This window comes from Pteropus vampyrus, unplaced genomic scaffold (assembly GCF_000151845.1).
Source record: "Pteropus vampyrus isolate Shadow unplaced genomic scaffold, Pvam_2.0 Scaffold1, whole genome shotgun sequence".
Taxonomy (NCBI): Eukaryota; Metazoa; Chordata; class Mammalia; order Chiroptera; family Pteropodidae; genus Pteropus; species Pteropus vampyrus.
In genome coordinates, this window is record NW_011888782.1 from 12,529,414 (window position 1) to 12,549,271 (window position 19,858).

General features: G+C 37.6%; 1 protein-coding gene across 1 annotated transcript in view; it reads right to left on the bottom strand.

The window, feature by feature from the left end:
- Positions 1–3,400: 3,400 nt before the first annotated feature.
- Positions 3,401–19,858, bottom strand: part of NEK10 (NIMA related kinase 10) — a 191,568-nt gene continuing 175,110 nt past the window's right edge. The window contains exons 33-36 of the mRNA XM_023528263.1: positions 13,215–13,323; positions 11,147–11,199; positions 11,008–11,063; positions 3,401–7,046 (exon numbers count right to left, since the gene is read on the bottom strand). Of these exons, the coding sequence (XP_023384031.1) occupies positions 6,998–7,046; positions 11,008–11,063; positions 11,147–11,199; positions 13,215–13,323 (267 nt within the window). The 3' untranslated portion in view covers positions 3,401–6,997. The remainder of the gene's footprint in view (positions 7,047–11,007; positions 11,064–11,146; positions 11,200–13,214; positions 13,324–19,858) is intronic.

Here is a 19,858-nt window from a genome sequence, read left to right on the forward strand (position 1 = left end):
TAACAACTAGAATATGCTTATAACAACTTGCTTATATCAACTGAGACAGAGATTGATGACATAACCAAATCACTCCCTTGATTTGGTTATGTCATCAAACTCTGTCTCAGTTGATACGAAAGAGACTGACTCTCCTGCTGGCCTTTGAAAAAGCAAGTTGCCTTGATTTAAACTGTTTATGGACAGGGCCACATGGCAGGGGACTCTACTACAGGCTACACGTAATTGCTGAGGACCTTAGTCGTCCTATAGACATGAGGAATTGAAGTCTGCTAGCAATCATGGGAGCAGACCCCAAGGCCCAGATGAGGCCCCAACCCCCTGCCCATGTTTTTATTCTAGCCTGTGAGAGGACCTGCGCAAGGCATACCAAACTTCTGACCTACAGAAATTGAGATAAAAATTGTGTGTTGTTTCTAATTGCTAAGTCTATAGTAATTTGTTACATAGGAATAAAAACCTGATACACCCTCCCACGCTAACAGGTGCGAGCATGTGATCTGCTTCAGCCGATGAGAATGGGGAAGATGATGTAAGCCGAGTCTTGACAAAGGTGTCTTGCATTTCCACATATTTCTCCAGCTCTTGCTACCGCCACAAGAATACATCAGCTAAGTTGCTGGAGGAATGTAAGACACATGGAGGAGAGTTGACTTGTCCCCTCTGAGTCCATCCCAGACCAGCCAGACCCCAGGAAACCTGCCAGCCGAGCAGAGACACGTGAGGGAACAGAGATCAGCCGAGCCCAGCTCAGAGCAGCAGAATATCGCCCCGTTGATCTACAGATTCATGAGAGATAATAAATGCTTGCCATTTTGTCATTAAGTTTTGAAGTATTTCTTTATGCACTATTTGTAGTAATAGATAATTCCTACAGGGACCCACCAAATAAAGCCGTGGGACACATTTGAGCTTAAATACATATAACATGGCCTATTTGGGAGATTTTTTTTTTTTTTAATCAAAAGACTAAAAAGCATAAAAGGAGAGATTCAGGGGAACTGGTGAGAGAAAAGAAATGACCATTTGCTATGAACTCTTAATAAAAGAAATAAAATTCTTTGCCAGTAAGATTGAAAATACATTTTTAATTTCTTTAGCATTTTATAGAGCATATTTAAGCAATAGCAAAAATAAAAGCTGCTTGCATTTTTTATATAAATCTTTTATAGAGGCATTTCATTTTTCTTCTCTTCCAAGGCCTTCAGGTTCATCAGCACTTTTGAATCTCAATGTGCTCATACAGAAGGGTTTTGGACGTTTTGGAAAGACAGAATCATGTGCAGAGGAGTCCGTCAGCCCTCTGCCTTCCATATCACACATCGGTCACAGAATGACAAACATCTCCTCTAATAAACACAGGGATCTTTGCAGGACACCTGGTAAAAGTCTATTCCTTGGGTAGGAATGGGGAAAAGTGGGTGTTCCAGACAGGAGAGAGGCCTGGGAATGGGGCTGGAACAATAATAGATACCCTCTTAGAAGCTAAGGGCAAAAAGGCAAATCGAAAGTGCTTTTCCATTCTGTAGGCACAGGCCTCTGTCATGCACCTCGGCTGTCCAGATAATAGAAGCTTTAGGCAATGTGAGATTAGGGCCGCACCTTTTTTTCAGAGAATAGCTCTGTTCTTTTTGATCCTAACAAACTTACCACTGGGAACAATAAAATACAGGAAGCACTATAATTCAGTTTTGATCCACTAAATGTCAGTAAACAAAATGCACTCAGAGGATTTTTCTTTTAACTGACTTTTGTTTTCCATTTTGGAAGAGCAAAATGATGGAATCTTTCCATAGCCTATCAACTGGTTTACTTGCAAACAACTAAAATACCTGAAAATGTCTCTTTCTAATCTAGTTAAGTGTAAGCATATTCAAATCTGCCATCATTTATCTAACTCCTAAATATATTTCTTATAAAATTTCCATTGTCAGATGAAAAGGACCTGAAGCCATGGATGAAAAATGTGAAGGGAAACCATGGCCGCCAGAGACAGAACTGCAGTTACTTGATGGCAAAGCTGCTTCTTTGAGGAGTTTAAAGTCTTTGAAACACTTCAGAAGATCGCTGTCCAAGGGATCCTACCAACAAGGGACTGGGGAGCCTTAGTGGGCCATTCTGGGTGGTCACCTTACTGGTGACAGTGCTGAGATAACAGTCTAATGATAACTGCACTCTGGGGAACAATATGAAACATTCAAGGTCGTGGAGTACCTGGCCCTTTGCCAATCACTCACCATCTTGTGACAAGCCCGTTGGGTGATGTCAGGCACTGGGGAACCCGTTGCCTTCTACTTGTCCTCCAATTTCTCAAGGAAGGTTTTATTTGGGGATTATCCCACATCCTTGAAAGATCCCTCTTTCATCTTTAGCAAGTTGGGGTTTCACTTCTGAATACTTATATTTATTCACCTCCCTCAATTAAATGTTGGATTCATACAACTACTTCAGATATTCCTTCTTGACATGAGGTATCCCCAAACAAGCTGCATTTCCTTCCAAATTCACTGAAGTATAAGACAAAAAACAGAGAATCTGGAGGGCAAGGAAAACTAAAATGTAACAGTCATTTATAAACCTTATATTCTTTTTCAGATTCCTGACTCAAATTGTGCTTGAAATGTAAAACTAAATCATGAGTTAAAAATATCGTTTTAAAAGTGACCTTCACAGTGTGACTCGAAGGTGCTAAGGCCTTAATGCATGTATTCTTCTTGGTGGGTTATTTCTAGTCCAAAATCTCTTTCTACTTGTTTTATTGGACCATTTGGTCACACGATTGTGAAACCTTCAGCTAATTTTTCATTTGTGAGCTCACCAGATCAATTCCAAGCATCTATGTAGACTTGTTGGTTACCTGTCAAAATGACAGTGATTTTCTATAAAGACAAAACTATCTTTGTTCAGAGAAAACAAAGGCAAGCTACTTCCAAATGACAGCATTTAACAAGTCATAATACACTTCGCTACCTCTAAATATAGTTTCCAGGTACAGTGCAGAGATTTATAGTACAAAATGGAAAAAAGGCAGCTTGTCATGTTTACGGAATAATTTTGAGTTTTCAATTGTGAATAGACTTTTAAATACAATAAACTGCATTTAATTGTTTTGTACATTATTAGTTAATTGCTGCATATATGTAGTAAAAAGAAAATCTAGCATACCTCATATACCAAGAATTCTGCTATTAGGGTATGTGATCTTCATTGTTAAAAACAATCATTGCCCATGAACCCAGAAGATGTGTAAATTTGCAGTATCTATCAGTCACCCCATCGAAATTATCAAATCTTTCCTATTCCTCTTGCAAGTCTGGAAACAACATCACAGCAGGAATATAATCAACCATAACAGTCATATTTACAATATGCAATTTAACCGTAATGACACACATAAGAATTTCTTTATCACAAACTTGTTTTCCTGAGACTCAAATTTGAGTCTTCCTATCAATATTAAAAACAGCATTCAAGGATAAGCATACTGTCAGCAGCACACTTCAATTGAAAAAATAATCTATCCAAAATGATGCCAATTTCCATCAACAGCTATAATCTGAAAGATGTCATAAAGATGTATAAAATACAATTATTATCACATTTAGTTGTAGAACATGAAGAAATTCACGTTTGGATAGAATTTCACCCAGAGTCAAGGTCAATGTACAGAAGTATTACGATTCCCTTGCTTAGGAGCCCTTCACAGCTACATCTCCAGGGTGCTGAGAAGCCGTTTCAGCCCTGAATCCTTTGCATGGCCTTTCCAGTTGATGAATACACATCAAAAAAGCAAAAGGTAAACAACAAAAGTAGCTTATAAAAAAGCTTTCCCTGCCTTCAGGTAGAAGTTGAAGCTATTTCTAAAGGAATTCAGCATATTTGCTGTGCACAGTTCCTCACTTTTCTAAATGGAAAAGAGAAATAGCAACATATTTTGCAATTCAGCAAAACAAAAAGAAAGTGGATTCTATGCATATTAATACTGATAAAATTGATTAAACAATATATTGCCTTCACACATCTTAAACATGAGTGATTAACTGATGATATTGCTGGAATTGTACATGAACAACCTATTTGTTTTTGAATATCAAAATTCATAGTATTTAATAACTCATAGATGGTACCTGTAGGAAGACCAGAAGTCCTCATCAGTTCCATCATTTGGGTAAACTTGATAACAGTGTTTCTTAAGTAGGTTCTCATTAGAATGCCAAAACAGACTCTGCACTCTGTCCAGTGCCACACAAATATCCATATTTAACCCAAGCAGCATTTCTCTAGGAGGTTTCTGAAATTTATCCATGAGTTCTTGGTCTAGTGTCCATGTTGCTATTCCCTGAAGATCTCTAATTAAATATTATACTTTGGAAGAAGTGGTTAACAACAACCAGTAAGCATGTAGGCCTGTTGCAGTCACTTCCCTGAGAATGGAACAAGCAAACTAAGGTTTCAAATACACGTATTCAGGTAGAGCTGGTGGATCATAATGTAATTAACCAAAGTATCCGTGTAGCAAAATGATCTGAAAAGATTGATTCATATTCTGTCCCATACAAATATTCAGTAACTGAGAATTAGATGAATTCACAAGGATTTCATTGCACAAGTAATTAAAAATTTCACAAAAGAGAAAAAATTTTAATGCAATCAAGAAAATATTAAGAGGCCTATTAAGTTCAAGTAATAACTTCTTTGCATTAGAAGACACTTCAGATAGTCAGAACAAAATGATTGTTTTTGTTTATTGTAAAGTGGGGGGCAGGGGTGGGCTTGTTTGAAGGAAAGCGAGAGCTTTGGAAAAGTTAACTTTCACTGTCAGGATGTGCCTCTATGCACAAGATGGTTCCCTTACCAGTACCTAACTTTCTCTTAAGGGCTTACTCCTGCACTGGGAGAATGTTGATTCAGTCACTGGTAAGGGGGGATTCAAATAGCGCACATTCATTCTTTTGGCAAACGAATATATCTATCGGCATAGAGTTGATGGGCCTAAAGTGGCTGTTGAAAAGGACATGTATTTGTTATTTTTGTTAATTCATACTGGCTCCTGTAGCATAACCAATGCCATCTGTAGGTAGAGTCGAGGAGAATTTGTTAGATAGTAATCTTTTGCTCCAGCTCTCATCAATAAGATCAACAGTATGCATTTAAGAACACCTTCAAATAAATAATTTCTCTTTTCTAACCAAGGTGTGACCTCTGAATACTATTCTTTTCTACTATATATCATCATTTGAAAAAGAATTTTGCTGTTCAAACTTTTGCCCCATAGCTTGGTTTATTTCTAAGTACTGGCTTCTATCACAATTAAAATTTGTGCCCCTCTAGGCCTGCGCTTCCTCTACAATGAGAAAATGTTCCCATTCCATACATGAAAAAACATAAAAAGTAATAGTGCGTATTCAAATTAATTTGGAATAAGAATAAAATTTTGCCTGGTTTAAATCAACAAAATCATAGCATTTTGATTTCACATGTAAATTTCCCATATGGATGGAACTGGTTTGAAAGCTGAAACTGAAATTTTCATTACTGTATTTGCATCTATTATTTTAAATTACAGTATATTTGTTATTATTAATTTGGCATAAAAGCAAAGATTCATTGGCAATTTTCAAAGTTAAGCTAAATGGAATTTGGATATCATTTAAGTATTAAACATACTAATTGTAAAAATAGTCTGGATTTGCATTAAAAGATTTTTCCATACTATACAAAAGGTTATTGTGTTTCAACCACTGTAGATATATTGAACTAAATTCTATTCGATCATGCTAAAAATATATCAATGTAAATAAAAATAGCAGAACTCAGTGAGAAGTAATTAAAAATAATAATTTCAGCTTTCGGATTACTAATTGTATAGCATTAAAATGTTCTTAAAGTAGTGCCATCTGATTTGGCAATAAGGGTTTTCTAACATTATACCAGTTCTAAGAAGCCAGTTAAAGAGATTTTAGCCCAGTAAGAATCTAGAAATTTTTTCTCATAAATGCTCCCTGCATAGGAATGGGACACTGTTTTGGCATTGATTTCTCTTTTTTAGGGATGTCTCAATGAATAAAGAAAAACCTTATATTTTATTATATAACTTTTTTCATTTCAAATTCCCAAACAATAAAAAAATTTTAAATAACATAGGTAATTTTAGTAAGGAAGGTCTTAGAATAAGGAATATTACATCTCTTTCATAGATTCTATGAACCCTTCAAAGTGCTCTAAAAACACTATAATTTGATCAGCAGCAAAGCATTAACTTAATTAAAACCTCTCTCTTCCCCATGTATATTTATATATGTACATACACACACACTATACATTAATATATACTATTACTGTAACTTAAATCCGACAATTTGACAGTTATTCCCAGAGGCTGTGCAAGGTTACAAATACTGTCTACACTGTATCAGGTTTCAAGACCACTAGCACCCAAGTGGTTAAGAGAGAACCAAGTCTTTCATTAAAACAAATGAACAAAAAAAAATTCAATTATGTATTTTGAATATCTTTTAGGATTAAAAAAAAATGGGAGATAACAGTGACTCACCCAATATATTATTATTATGAATCCTATAATTTTCTTTAAGTCAAACTTTTTATACATAAAAGGCTAGATGACTTTGAACATAGTTTTCGGCAATCCTTAAAAATATGCCTTTGAAAAATATGACAAGATTTTTTTTTAACTTGGAGGGAAGTTCTGTGAAGAGTATGTTTTCTTCCTACAGATGAATTTTGCAGCATTTTCTCCCAGGAGCACATTGAGAGCCCTGTCATCCTGTATGTAATGCATCCTAGGAATGGAGCCTCTAAGCATTGCAGCTGTCATATAGCCTAACACCAGACTTTCAGAAAGAGGTCCTGCAGGCACCATGGCATCTTGGTCTTTTCTCTTCCACATTCTTAATAGCACCCAATCTTTGGGCAAGTGGCTCAAGTCCAGAGCTTAAACATCACTGGGAAAACCAAGTCCATTCAAAATGCAGCATTTTCATCTTTTGGTTGGGTGATTCTTGGTCCTCCACGGATAGGAGTGATACCTATAGAAGATTCAGAAGTAGAAAGAGTTCTCTGTAGTCACAGATCTTTTAGTTCACACATTCAACTTCCAAAGCAGTAGTTTGGGTGTATAAGTAAATAAATCCAATGACTAAAAAGGCAACCCTTAATAGAATAGGGACATTTTTAGAAAGCTGCCTTTTCCTGAAGTTCAGTGCCAACAGTGTCTTTGTCAAATTATGAACTCACAGGAACTGATAAGTCTTTATAGTGGAAAAATAAACACCCATTTGAAGTAACTTGTACATTTAAATGTCTATGCACATTAAATATCTATTTTACATGTTCATCCATTAATTGGGGAAAAAAAAGAAATGCTAGCTGATTCAATGTTGATTTCTTTTTATCTTGTGTATCATTATTTCTCAACAGATATTTTATCATTACAAATTAAAATACTAATGTGTACTCTGAAGAATATGAGTGATAAGCTTGTCACCTATTCACTCACAGAACTCAAATAGTTTTACTCCCACAAACAACAATGAGAAAATTAAGTCATGCTAGGCTGTATCCTTCTGGTAAGGAAGCTAAATGTTTACATCTGTAAAATCTAATTAATCATACAACCCTACAAACGATCAGGAATAAAGCCCACTTTGGGCTGGCCAAGTTTGTTTTGACCTTGTTTCATTTTTCTTTATACTGCTTCCTTCCTCTTGACTCAGTCCTAACTCCTCTTCCTACAAGCCCGGAAATGAGGAATCTTCCCTATTTGATTAGGGCTCCTTGCTGCTGCTTTCTGTTTCTGTTACCATTTTCTTTAATGCAGCATTTTGTACCTGAGACACACTTCTTACCAACTTCCCAAGCATTCTCCCCATTATTTAAACAGTTCTAGATAACCCCAAAGATAGCCAATAGCTAGATCATGGCTTTGTCCTAAGACTTTCTGTTGAAAAATCGCATCTCTCGATCCCTAACTAAATAAAAACTCTATAATCTAAGCTGAAAATGTGCTGTATCTTGGCTTAACGTTTCAGGTGCTGTCTGGATGCTTTGTACACGTGTGTATGGACTTGAACTGACAGCCTTAAATTGTAAACTTGGATAACATGGGAATTATGTATGTAATTCTCTGTGTGTAGTAATTAATCAAGATCATTTAATAATATTTTATGGTGATGATGATGATGACAATGAGAATATTAGCAAATCTGGGTGGATACTGGCAGAGGAGTTTAAACAATGTTTCCCATTGCTAACCATATTGCTAGGGCAGCATTCCTCAACTTGTGTTCCAAGTAAAAGTTGAGGAAGCATTGGGGCAAATAAGGTCAACAGATTTCTTTCCTACAGTTGTAATGTGTGTCAACATTCTCCATAAATGGAAGATTGTATATTCAGAGTTTCTCAAATATATCTGCTTGCAAAATTTTATTTTTTCAGGGAACATCTATTAATATCACTGGTTATTCTACAGAACCTATTTAGGAAAATACAATCTACTGGTTCTAAATACTGATTCTAAATACCTGTACATGTTCTGTGATATTTAATATACTCTATCCTTTGACTATGGAAATATCAGGACTGTCATAGCTGATTTGATTTGTATTTGAAATTATGTGTTTTTCCAGTTTATGAAGTATTAGGTGTTTCTAAGTGGAGCCTGACTTATTTCTTGGGAATTAATTTAGAACACCAGTAAACAAGTGATGGCTTAAAGCACAACCAAGGGTTATTTTTACTAGTAAACTGTAAAGAGTCTTTCTTCGGAGATATATTCTATCATTGCTATTAAAAGCAGAAAAAGGAGGGTTATGGCTATAGGCATGTTTAAATGGGTGGCTCCCTTGAACTTGGAGCATTTTAAGAAAATTTATGTCATATCAATCATACGTTGCTTGAACTTGATCATTTAAATCATATCTTCCTATTGTTTTCACAATTCTGAATATAACTGAATGTATTTTTGCCTTTGTTATTAGGCATCTTATTATGTGTTTATCATAATAAGAGAATTTGCAATGTCTTTTAATACAGGAATATGTCTTTGGAAGTAGAAATAATATTTGACTTTTTAAAAACTTGATAGGAGAACTGTAAAAGGATAACCATAAATTTCAAACTAAGACTGAAATTGTTTTTAAAAAAGATAAAATAGCTCTAGTAAGAGCTTTCCTAATTCCTTTATACACCTGCTTTTTACTGATGTTTAGTTGATTTTCTGCAAAAATATGAAGACATTCATTGTTCATGATCCTGAGCCTCTGAGAAAATGTAGGTTAAAAAGTGACAAGCATGACTTTTGCCCCCACTTAATCCAAGAGCACTTGAAATAATATGCTGAGAATCAATAACAGAGACATTCATACTATCCATGGAAGGCAGGATAGTCTCAGTCCAAGGGTTGAAAAAGAAATTTTAAATCTCTCCAGGAATGGGGGAGGAGAGTGACTATGGAGATGGTGATTTCTATTAACAATATACTTTTGGAAAATGAGAATTACTCATCATTTCTCTGCAATTACAAATCACAACAGAACTAAATTTACAAAGGCAGTATTTTGGAAATAAATCGTCAAGCAGTTGAATAATCTTAGGTGAGATTCATAAGAAAAACTCGTTGAACCAGAAGGAAGAAAAACTGTTGGGGATTGAACTGACCTAAAAAAAAGACTCTAATTTCCATGTAATGGCCTTAACAGGATGTTCTTCAGACCTCTTTCTCTTACTATGTCCAACAGTTATCATTGGGGAAGACTTCTTGAATAATTTAAGTCGTGGTCTCAAGATAGTTTCACTAGCTAGAAAGGAAGGCAGTTTCTCCAAGCATAAAAGGCCACTTCATGAGAACAAACTCCACAAGACTGTGCCTTCTAAAGCAATGTTAAGCCATATAGAACATGTATGTGACTGCTTATGATCAATATACACTCTATATGACTCCTTGGAAAAGTCACAAGACAACCCGTGTTAGGAGACACTGCTGGCGCCCATACCCCTCATCTGTACTACTTCAAAGCATGCCAACCTGATTTCTAACTGCCAGCAGCAGTGTTTCTTTTCCTGAGGATTTTGCTGGCTTCTAGAATCTGCTTTGACCACCCCACAGAAGGCCAGAAATGCCAGGGAACTAATATTCCCTGGGGAAAGGCTACAAACAATGGCTGATGGAAACTGGAGGATAAACACCCCAGCTCCCTCAGTCCTTGAGGGGAATAAGTGAGGGGCATATTCTACACTGGCTCTCAAATTTTGCCAGTGGGATCAAGCTCCAGCCTCTCACAATGATAACTTGCTTGAAAATGAAACCTTTATTGAATTATTTCTCCACTCCCTTACCAGTGCTTCCTGGGACTGCTTCTCGACTAAACTAATTGTACCCAAATCTCTGTGTCCGACACCATGCCCAAGAGTAAAATTGTAGGAACCCAGAACTGGATGAAATTGATAGCACCAATAATGGTTATATTAGAAGATAATATGTAGCCCTTGCAAAGCGAGATTTCTTATAAGGATAAACAAATGGCAACACATACCAACAAATCCCTTTCCCACAAATATATCTTAAATTCACCGGAAGTGATTCTTTGGTTAGTTGCATTTTCCCCCTTACATTCTACACACAAAAAAATGGGTAGATTTCAGTGATGGAAATCTGTTTACAATTCTTCTGGAATGGAACAAACAACTGTTTAAATTAAAAAACAATCTAGAAATGCTTTTCCATTCACTATGTTCATTTTTTTTTTTTATGGGAGTAAATTACTACTCAGCGATCACCCTTTCTTTTTCAACAGAGTACAATATCCATACAAAAGATGAGCTACAGATATTCTACCATGGTAGTATTTGGCCTAAGTGAAGATATTTTACAAAAGTGTTTAAAGTAAAAGTTGGGGGAAAACCCTCTAGAATCAAGTATAGAGAAATCAGATATAATATCTAATGATCTCAATTGATTTTTCAAATTTGAAAGCAAACTCTAGAGCTCACCTGTTAGAAGTAAAATTGTAATAACCACTCTCCTCTAGCACTTCTTCAATCACAGTCTAAAGTAGAAAAAAAAAAATCCAGTTAGTATTGAATTAAAAGCAACAAAATAAAATCATCCAGAGGCACTAAAAAGCCTTACCTGCATTTGTTCATATGTTATTCCCTCTTCCAAATCAAAGCTGGTAGGTAGGCCTGAAATAAATTATGGAAAATCTGACATTTGATTCATATTTTCTTAGACTTCATTGGCAATATGTCTCAACTGCAGGGAAAACAAGTCAATTTCTTAATGATGGAGATGAGTCTTATAAGCACATTCCAAATTATCTCGGCTTTGAATATTCAAACTCTTTGTTTTTCTTCCTTTAATAACTGGCTGCTTTGGGGGCAGCCATCACAAAATAATACACAAAGATTTAGGGTATTGCTCATGACATAAATTAGCCAATTAAGCTAGCTCTGTGTGTGTGTGTGTGTGTGTGTGTGTGTGTGAGAGAGAGAGAGAGAGAGAGAGAGAGAGAGAGAGAGAGAGAGAGAGAAAGGCTAGATGAGAAGTGATACCAAACAGAAACTATCTGATGGGCAAGTTTTCTGATTAAGACACTCCCTAATCCACAAGGCAAAGAGTATATATGTACTAGAAAGAAAATACATTTTTAGAGAGAGGCAGAAATAGACAGTGAAAGACAACAAAGATCGGACTCTTTCCAATGGCTGCCTAGAGGGAAATAAAATACATACATTTAATGCCAGAAGACAATATTTCTTTTGATGCTTGGTCTGAGTATGACATACCAGCACCTTAACTCATCTCAACGCCACCCAAAGCAATGGTAACCAGCTTCCACTCAAATCAATTAACACTGACTCATGTGGAGGCCCGGAGTTCCCCTGCCACTTTGGAGAGACGTTAGAAAGAATGAGTTGAGGGCTGAGGGGAGGCATGAGGATGTAAGTCCTAGCAGCTTTAAAAGTGCTCCCTGAAGCGCTCGAAGGCTTTGCTGTCTTTGCTTTTGCCCAGCCTGCTGTGACAACGTCTGGTCTGCTCTGGGGTGGGGTGTCCAGCTGCCCTGAAAGAGTCTGTCGGCTCTATCTCAGGCCCCTGAAAACCTTCCACCAGTGACCTTGACATCAGAGTTGCTGCTGTAGGAAGTCTGGCCTGCAGACTGGTTTACGTGACCTGGGAGATGCTTTCAAAAGAAAATGACTTTAAACAATAGTTTATCTCGGATGTCTCAGGAATTGTTTTCAATGAAATTCTGCCTACACAAGTTAGCTTTATCCCGGGAGTCCAAGAACGTAGGGGAAGTTTAACATAACAGCACATGCAATGATTTGCCTAAATGCAGCAACAAGGAAAGCACAACAGAAGAGAGTGGTTTTCTAGTTGAGGAGATGGCAAGTCTTCATTTAACCACAAACACTATAGTTTATAGGGATTCAAAAATTACCTAGTAACTCTGGAACCTCGGAATAGCTTGAAAACCTCTTCTGAAAGTTCAAATATTACAAGTTACATTTTGCTGAGCCCCTACTATAGGCCGAGCACTTTTTACATGTTTTCACAGATCGTCACTATAACCCTGTGATGTGGGTACCATTTTTACCCCCATTTCACAGGTAAGGAAACTGAAATTCAAAGAGGCCAAATAATTTGCCCCAGGCCAACTACGAAATGGTTGAGCCAAGCTTTGAATCTAGGCATCTAGGTCTTGAGAATTTACACATTTAATCTCTATGCTATATTGGGCCTCCACGTGAGATTTATACCAAAAAAAAGAAAAAAGAAAAAAATTAAATATGTTCAATTTGGATTCTTCAGGTAAGTTTCCAATGTTTGTTTGTTTGTTTATTTGTTTGTTTTAAATATTCATTTAGGAATCTTCATTTCTGCTTTTTATCTCCCCAGGTGCTTTTGGGCATTTGATTTCCCATCACCAGATAAGCAAGAAGGAATAAAAAGAAATATGATTCACCCGCACAGATTCTGGTATTAATAAATGATCAAGGAAGATGTCACAACTGGGTAAAATAAATCTCAGGGAATTTCGAGGTTACTGCCATATGTCCCTTTCAACTATTGCCGCAGATACTCAAAATAAGCTCCATTATTCTTTTAAATTAAAGATAATCTTGTAAGGATAGCTGTTGATCCAAACAGAGTATTTCTTTGGGAAAGCCACATTTCCTGTGTCGAAGACCGTTACCTGTTGGGTCATTGGGGGACAGGCTGTTTCCACCCGCTGAATGACGTAATAAATGGTAATCTGCTGTGAAAAAGTTGGGCTCGATAGGCTCTGGAGATCCCTGAGATAGCTGGAACAGAGAAAAAGCAAAACCACGGCTTTTACACTCAGAAGCAAATGGCATGAGACCTCTGTGCGAGCTTCCCCATTTCCCCATGTCTCTGCACAGAGAATGGAGCGCTCTTTGGTTTTCGGTTCTTTGCAAATAGATAAACACACATCTTCTTTCTGCTAAAAGAATCTGTAAAGTGGAGGCAGGTAAATTAAAGTGAAAGCAAGTTAGACAATTCCCTGGTCACATGAAAAAAAAAATGCACTTTATAGCTTTATGAAAGTGAAATAGAAATGGATAGAAAAATAATAGCATGGGTCTGGGATATCAAAATGTTATTTTTATCAGGCGTAGGGGGAATAAACTCCAATTATTCGACAGAACAATATGTTTAGCCCAAATTATCAGCCTTTTTCATGTATCTGCTTTGAATAATGCCTTCTTATTTGACCAAGGCAAACAAGTTTCTTAATATATTTTTCTGAATTACAATTAATTAATTTTAATCTCCAAACATCAATTCTCAATACTCCAAAGAAAAGAATAATTCACCAAATGACAGAGTTTATTAAAGTTCTAATTGTTTAATACTTTTCTATGCAGCTGAATTTTTTAATGGAATTTTAGACTATAAACATTTTTCAACTTCCTTTCATCTTTAATTCCAACCTGTACGTGGGCTGGCACAACTCTAGTGCCTGTGTTAATATAATATGCTTTTAAAATGTCAGTTCATATTAATAACCACAAACAAATGATACAATTGGACTATGTAATAGTAGTTACCTTGGAGTCACATCCTCCATTCGTGAATTAAAATAATCACTGTTCAATCACTTAAGAAAACTGTTTGGCAGTATATATTTAAATTAAACAACATACGCCTATCCTATGACCCAGCGATCCCACTTTTAAGTATTATATATATATTTTATATATATATGTATACATGAAATGAGTACTTCTGTATACATATGTATATATGTGCAAATATATGTATATGTATACATGAAATGAGTACTTCTGTCCATTAAAAGACATGTAGAAGAATGTTCATAGCACTTTTATTCACAATAACCCCAAACTAAAATTCCCAAATGTTCACAGATAAAAGGATAAATAGATACACCAGGATGTGCTTAGCTAATGGAATTCTTCAAAGCAATGAAAATGAACAAACCATGGATACCCACAGCAACACGAATGTTCAGCAAAAGCAGCCAGAAACAAAAGAATACATAGTATATGACTTCACTTATATACATTTTCACAATCAGGCAAAACTAACCAATGGTTATAGAAATCAGGATGAAGATTACAGTGTGGCAGGGGGTGGGGGGTTGACCAAAAAAGGCAGGCGAGAGCCCCCCTCTCGGGGACTGGAAATGTTCTACGTCTTGATGTGGGTGGTCGTCGCATCGGTGGTGGTCGCATGAGTGGATATATATGCAAAAGTTCATGGAGCTGTATATGTATCTCGCTATACGAAATCATGCAATTTTATGCCTTAATAAAAACATTTTATATTAGCAGTTTATAACTATCCCAGTACTTTGGACACTGTAAATACAAATCATTTCTGTGTTTTTCAGTCTTTATGTTGCCAAACACTACATTTTAGAAAAAAAATATGGTTCCATACTTTTTCATTCCTAAAAATTTTTTTCTTACTTCAGTGACAACTGATCAAATTAATAAGCCATTTGTAAAATGACAAGATTGTACGATTCTAACATGCTGGAATGCGGGAAGATCTGATAGTCACACGCTCAATTAGCTTTCCCTTCAGAGCCGTTAGGGTGCCGTGGAGGTGGCCCTGAGGACTCTGCATTTCTCATATTCCAGCTAGCAGGCTGCTCCAGCTACGCTTCTTAATATGCCTTCTAATGCTGAAGATCATTTCCTTATATTACCTTCCGAATGACTTCAGATGGGATTGTTTTTCATATGGTTGAGCATAGGAGTAATCTGGCTGCCTGAAACACTCATCCTAATTATAGAAAGCTTATTTAAGTCAACTTAATTATGAAGCATAGATACCTTTGAATCCTAAAGATTTCAGAGACAGAAAGATGTTTAAAGCTGCCTAGTAAAGTATACGAATTGTGACCCAGAGAGGTCAAGTAGCCATTTGGAGATGGCAAGGACACGTCCTTTTTATTGATTCGAAGTTTGACGAGAGGAATTCTGAGGTTTCCAGTGCTTGCATCACATTAGCAGTTTCCTTTAGCTTAAGAACTGTAAATCCTCAGAGGGATGGCCCGTAGATGAAGACAAAATTAATTTGCCTTATGTTTGAATCCCAAAAACATTATTTTCACTCTAAGAACTTCCTAGAATTTCTTTTTGTAGTTTTTTTGGCGTAAATATTTCTTTCAGCAAATCTTTTTTGCCCCTTTACTATGTGTTATGCTCTGAGCAGGCTTTGTGAAACAGGGATAAACACTATTCAATCCACATACACTGATGACCTATCCAGCTTATTAGCACTATGCTAGGCACCAAGGAGGACACATGAATGAGCTGGTTTCCATGAGACTTGCAATTTGACTAGGAGAACAGGCTAATGTATGTGTCACAACAGAGCAGTGCAATAAACAACGAAGTATGAAAGGAGATACTGAGTTTCAAACTTACAAAAAAAGAAGACGAGCATCGTGAAGACGAGCATTGTTTTCAGAGGCTCTGCTGAAGAAACAATGGGGCTGAGCCTTGAGGATTGGGTTTAGGTGGATGCAAGGAAGCAAAATAGACATTCTAGGTGAGAGGAACTTGAGGGCATGGACATTACATATTAATGGAAAACTGATGAAAGGGATATGACGTAAGTCCATGTTATGGAGGTATGGGAATTTAGATTGAAGAGAGGAAGGCAATTAATTCAATGAGCATTTTTTAAATCAACTATTGTGTGCCATGCGCAGATCCAAACAGTAGTGGGGGGGAGGGGCAGAGAGAACAATGGTGGCCAAAAATTGTTTTTATAGAACTTATTGCCTAATTAGGGAGAAATGTCTGTGAAATATCTACCGGATATATGTAAAATTGCAACTGCGCTGAATGCACTGAAGGACCAGCCTGTGGTTCTAGGAAGTAACAGATAGATTTCACTTAGACAGAGAAGGCTTTCCTGAAAAAGTGACATGCTGAGAGCCCAAATAATGAGTAAGAATGAGTAAAAGACGGAGTGGAGAACATTATAGGCAGAATAAACAGCATGTGCAAAGACTCGAGAGGAAGTAGCACTGTAGACAGACAGACTTTAGGCAGGACCTTGCGGCTGGTGTGGAGATGGCAAAGGGCAAGAGTATATGTGAGAGTAGAGAGATGGACAGGGCTCAGACCAAACAGGACTGTGAATATCAGGGTGAGGATTTTGGCATTTTATACAAAGAGCCCCTAAATGGTCGTGTGTGTGTGTGTGTGTGTGTGTGTGTGTGTGTGAGAGAGAGAGAGAGAGAGAGAGAGAGAGAGAGAGAGAGAGAGAGTGTGTGTGTGTGTGCGCGCGCGCATGTGTGTGTGTGACATGATCGGATTGCTGTTTTGAAAGTATCAGGGTGAATGCAGACAGACCGTGAAGAGGCTCCTGCAAATAATGGAGGCCTAGAAAGCTAGGTGTTTAGATTATAGGGTAGGAAACTGGAAGCTACTAAGGTTTTTGAATATGCTAATAAAAAGCAAGTATTTAGGAACTATTATAGTCTGGTGAGATGGACTGGAGAACAAAGAGACCAGCAAAGAAGCTGTGACAGCAATGCAAGAGAGAAGGGCTCAGAGCTTGGATGAGGCAGTTACAGAAGGAAGGAACAGATATGGAAGATGGAACATTCTTACTTAATGGCAACAGCAGCACCTATGGCCATAGATTGAGTACCTATTACATTCTAGATACATTTGTGGAGACTGAGCAGTAAAGCAATTTGCTCAAGGAGTATAGCTAGCAAGTAGCAGAACCAGGAGTAAACTCCAGGGCTATGTCATCAAAGGTCAAGCAAAATTATCTATGCTACGAAGATTCCGCCAATGTTAATGATTCATAGGATACATGCAATAAAAGAGAGTAGTTGGAAGTGACTGCAAAGTTTAAAGAATGAGCAGAAGGAAAACTGATGTTTCCAGTAATATCGATGCAGACAAAGAAAAGAAGGTGGTGAGTCCAATTCTGGACGTACCACGTGGCAAATTACATGTTCACCCAGTCGGTGAAAATATGGATGATGCAACAGAACCTTTCAAAGCACTGGCCTTACGGCCGGCTGAGCTCCGAGGTGGTTTGCGGTCCTGGGCCAGCACGGTGTGGGCCCTCGCTTGCCTCATGAGCAGTCAGCTCAGAGGGGATAGCCTGTCTTTGGCACATGTATGTTTTGCCTGGAAGAATGTATAAGATCCTCCTTCTGAACTGACACAAAAGGGTTCTCCTGCTCTGAGTAAACACCCACAGTTCTGAAGTGCAAATGACAGCATGCACTTTTGAACTAAATGACTCAAGTAAATACTAAAGAGAATTAGACTGTATCACTGTTTCCACCCCTCCCTGCCTCCTGCCAAAAAACAAAAACAAAAACAAAGACAAAAAAAACACTGATTTTGAACAAGCATTGAGCAATTTTAGCACTTCGTCAGTCAATTTAGAACACAGTACTTTTTAGGCAAAACATAAACAGAAGAAAATGATGAGAAACTACAAATGTAATCTTAATTAAATTCCCCCAATCATCTACTTTTCCCTATCATAAAATAAGATTAATTTTGCTATAGAACAACTACACAAACTATTCGGAATCTAATTAACTGAGGTAGGGCTCTAAAGAATATTAAGCCAAACATAAATAAAATTAAGTGCCAGAAGAGAGAAAATTTTCACTTTGTTCCGTCACACTTCACTCACCAGTCCTCTGATCGTTTTTCCTTTCGATCTTCCTTGCCCTCTTGACTGAATTACAACATGTTAAGACATAACCTACTGGCGTATTTTTTTACCCATTCTAACCTACAGGTCCTTTCTATTAGTTTTTATTAGGTTTTTATAGGCCACTTTGTTCACAGAAATGTCCAGTATTTATCCTATTTTCTTGTACTTAAGTGCTCACCACGCGTACGCACGCGCACCTCCCCCATGCACAGCCTGTCATCATCTCTGGGGATGCACAGGCCCACCCTCTCTCCCTCTTCTCCAGGAAGCAGCCCTGCTGCTTTGGTGGTTACATTTCCACCAAGAATTGTGTTTCTAACAACAACAAAAAAAAGTTCCAAAACTAAAAGACGGCTGGAAACCCAGTGTTCTATGCTAGTCACAACCAGGAGCTCGTCTGTGCAGGACAGACTCTGCTCAGACTCTGAGGGCAGCTGTCCAGGCAGAAGGTAAGAGGCGGCCTGACCCCGCTGGGCAGGAGGGCCCTGCGGTAGGAGCTTCTCCACTTGGTCCAAATGGGTCTAGGATGCCTCCCTGGGGGCCTGGCAAGGGTTAGGCAAATATGAGGCATGATTACGATATGCATAAAGCCATTAATTAAAGTCCAAGGAGGGGAGCAACCTGCTGAGTGAAAAAGAGCCGGAAACTCAGAGTTAGGAGTTCAAGAGACTGACTGCCAGCTACTGAATTAGGCAAACTTGACTTTGCTGATCTGAGCTGAAGCACAAATTAAAAGAGAAGTGCCAGGAAGGCCCATGCTTACAGGAAGCATCTCTGGCTAATATACCCCACAACGTGGAAAATGTCACTGGTTTGTCTAGACCTTCTGACGCAAAATGTGGTCTGTAGAATGGCAGCATTGGCAGAATCTGGAAACTGGGCAGAAATGCAGAATCTTAGGACCAGAATGCAATTGTATCTGGATTAAATTTTGGCCAAAATGGAGATGTGGTTGATATTTTTTTTCCTCTTCTCTCCTCTCCTCTTCCCTCTCTTTCCCTCGCCCCTCCCTGCCCTCTTCGCCTTTTACTGCAATTTATTTACTAAAGAAAAAAGGTAATTTTTCCTATAAAATCCTCCAGTTTGGATTTTGCTGATTATCCCCATGATGTCAATTAACATGTTCTCTTGTTCCCTGTATTTGCTACAAATGGGTAGTTAGACCTAGAGCAAAGATTGGCAAACTTCTTCTATAAAGGGTCAGATAGTAAATATTTTCACATTTGCTCTGTCACAGCTATTCAAATGTGCCTGTAAGGCAAAAGCAATCACAGACAATATATAAGCGAATGCAGGTGGTTGTGTTCCAATAAAGCTTTATTTACAAAAACAGCAGGTTAGATTGGCCTGAGGACTATAGTTTGCCCACTTCTAATCTAGGGGCTTGATCAGATACAGATTCAAGCTTTTAGCAAGTATACTTCATAGATAGGCAAGTATACTTCCACAAAGAGGCATATAATCTGGCTGCGCCTCTTTTTATGATGTTGGCAGTCACTGGTGATCACGTCTAAATCGATTATTTCATTAGAGGCTACAAAATGGCAATAATTTTTATTCCTTTTGCACTTATGAGCTGAAGCAGTTCCACAGTGAGAAATTCCACCTTCATTGATTTAGTTACCCCAGGATAGAATTCAG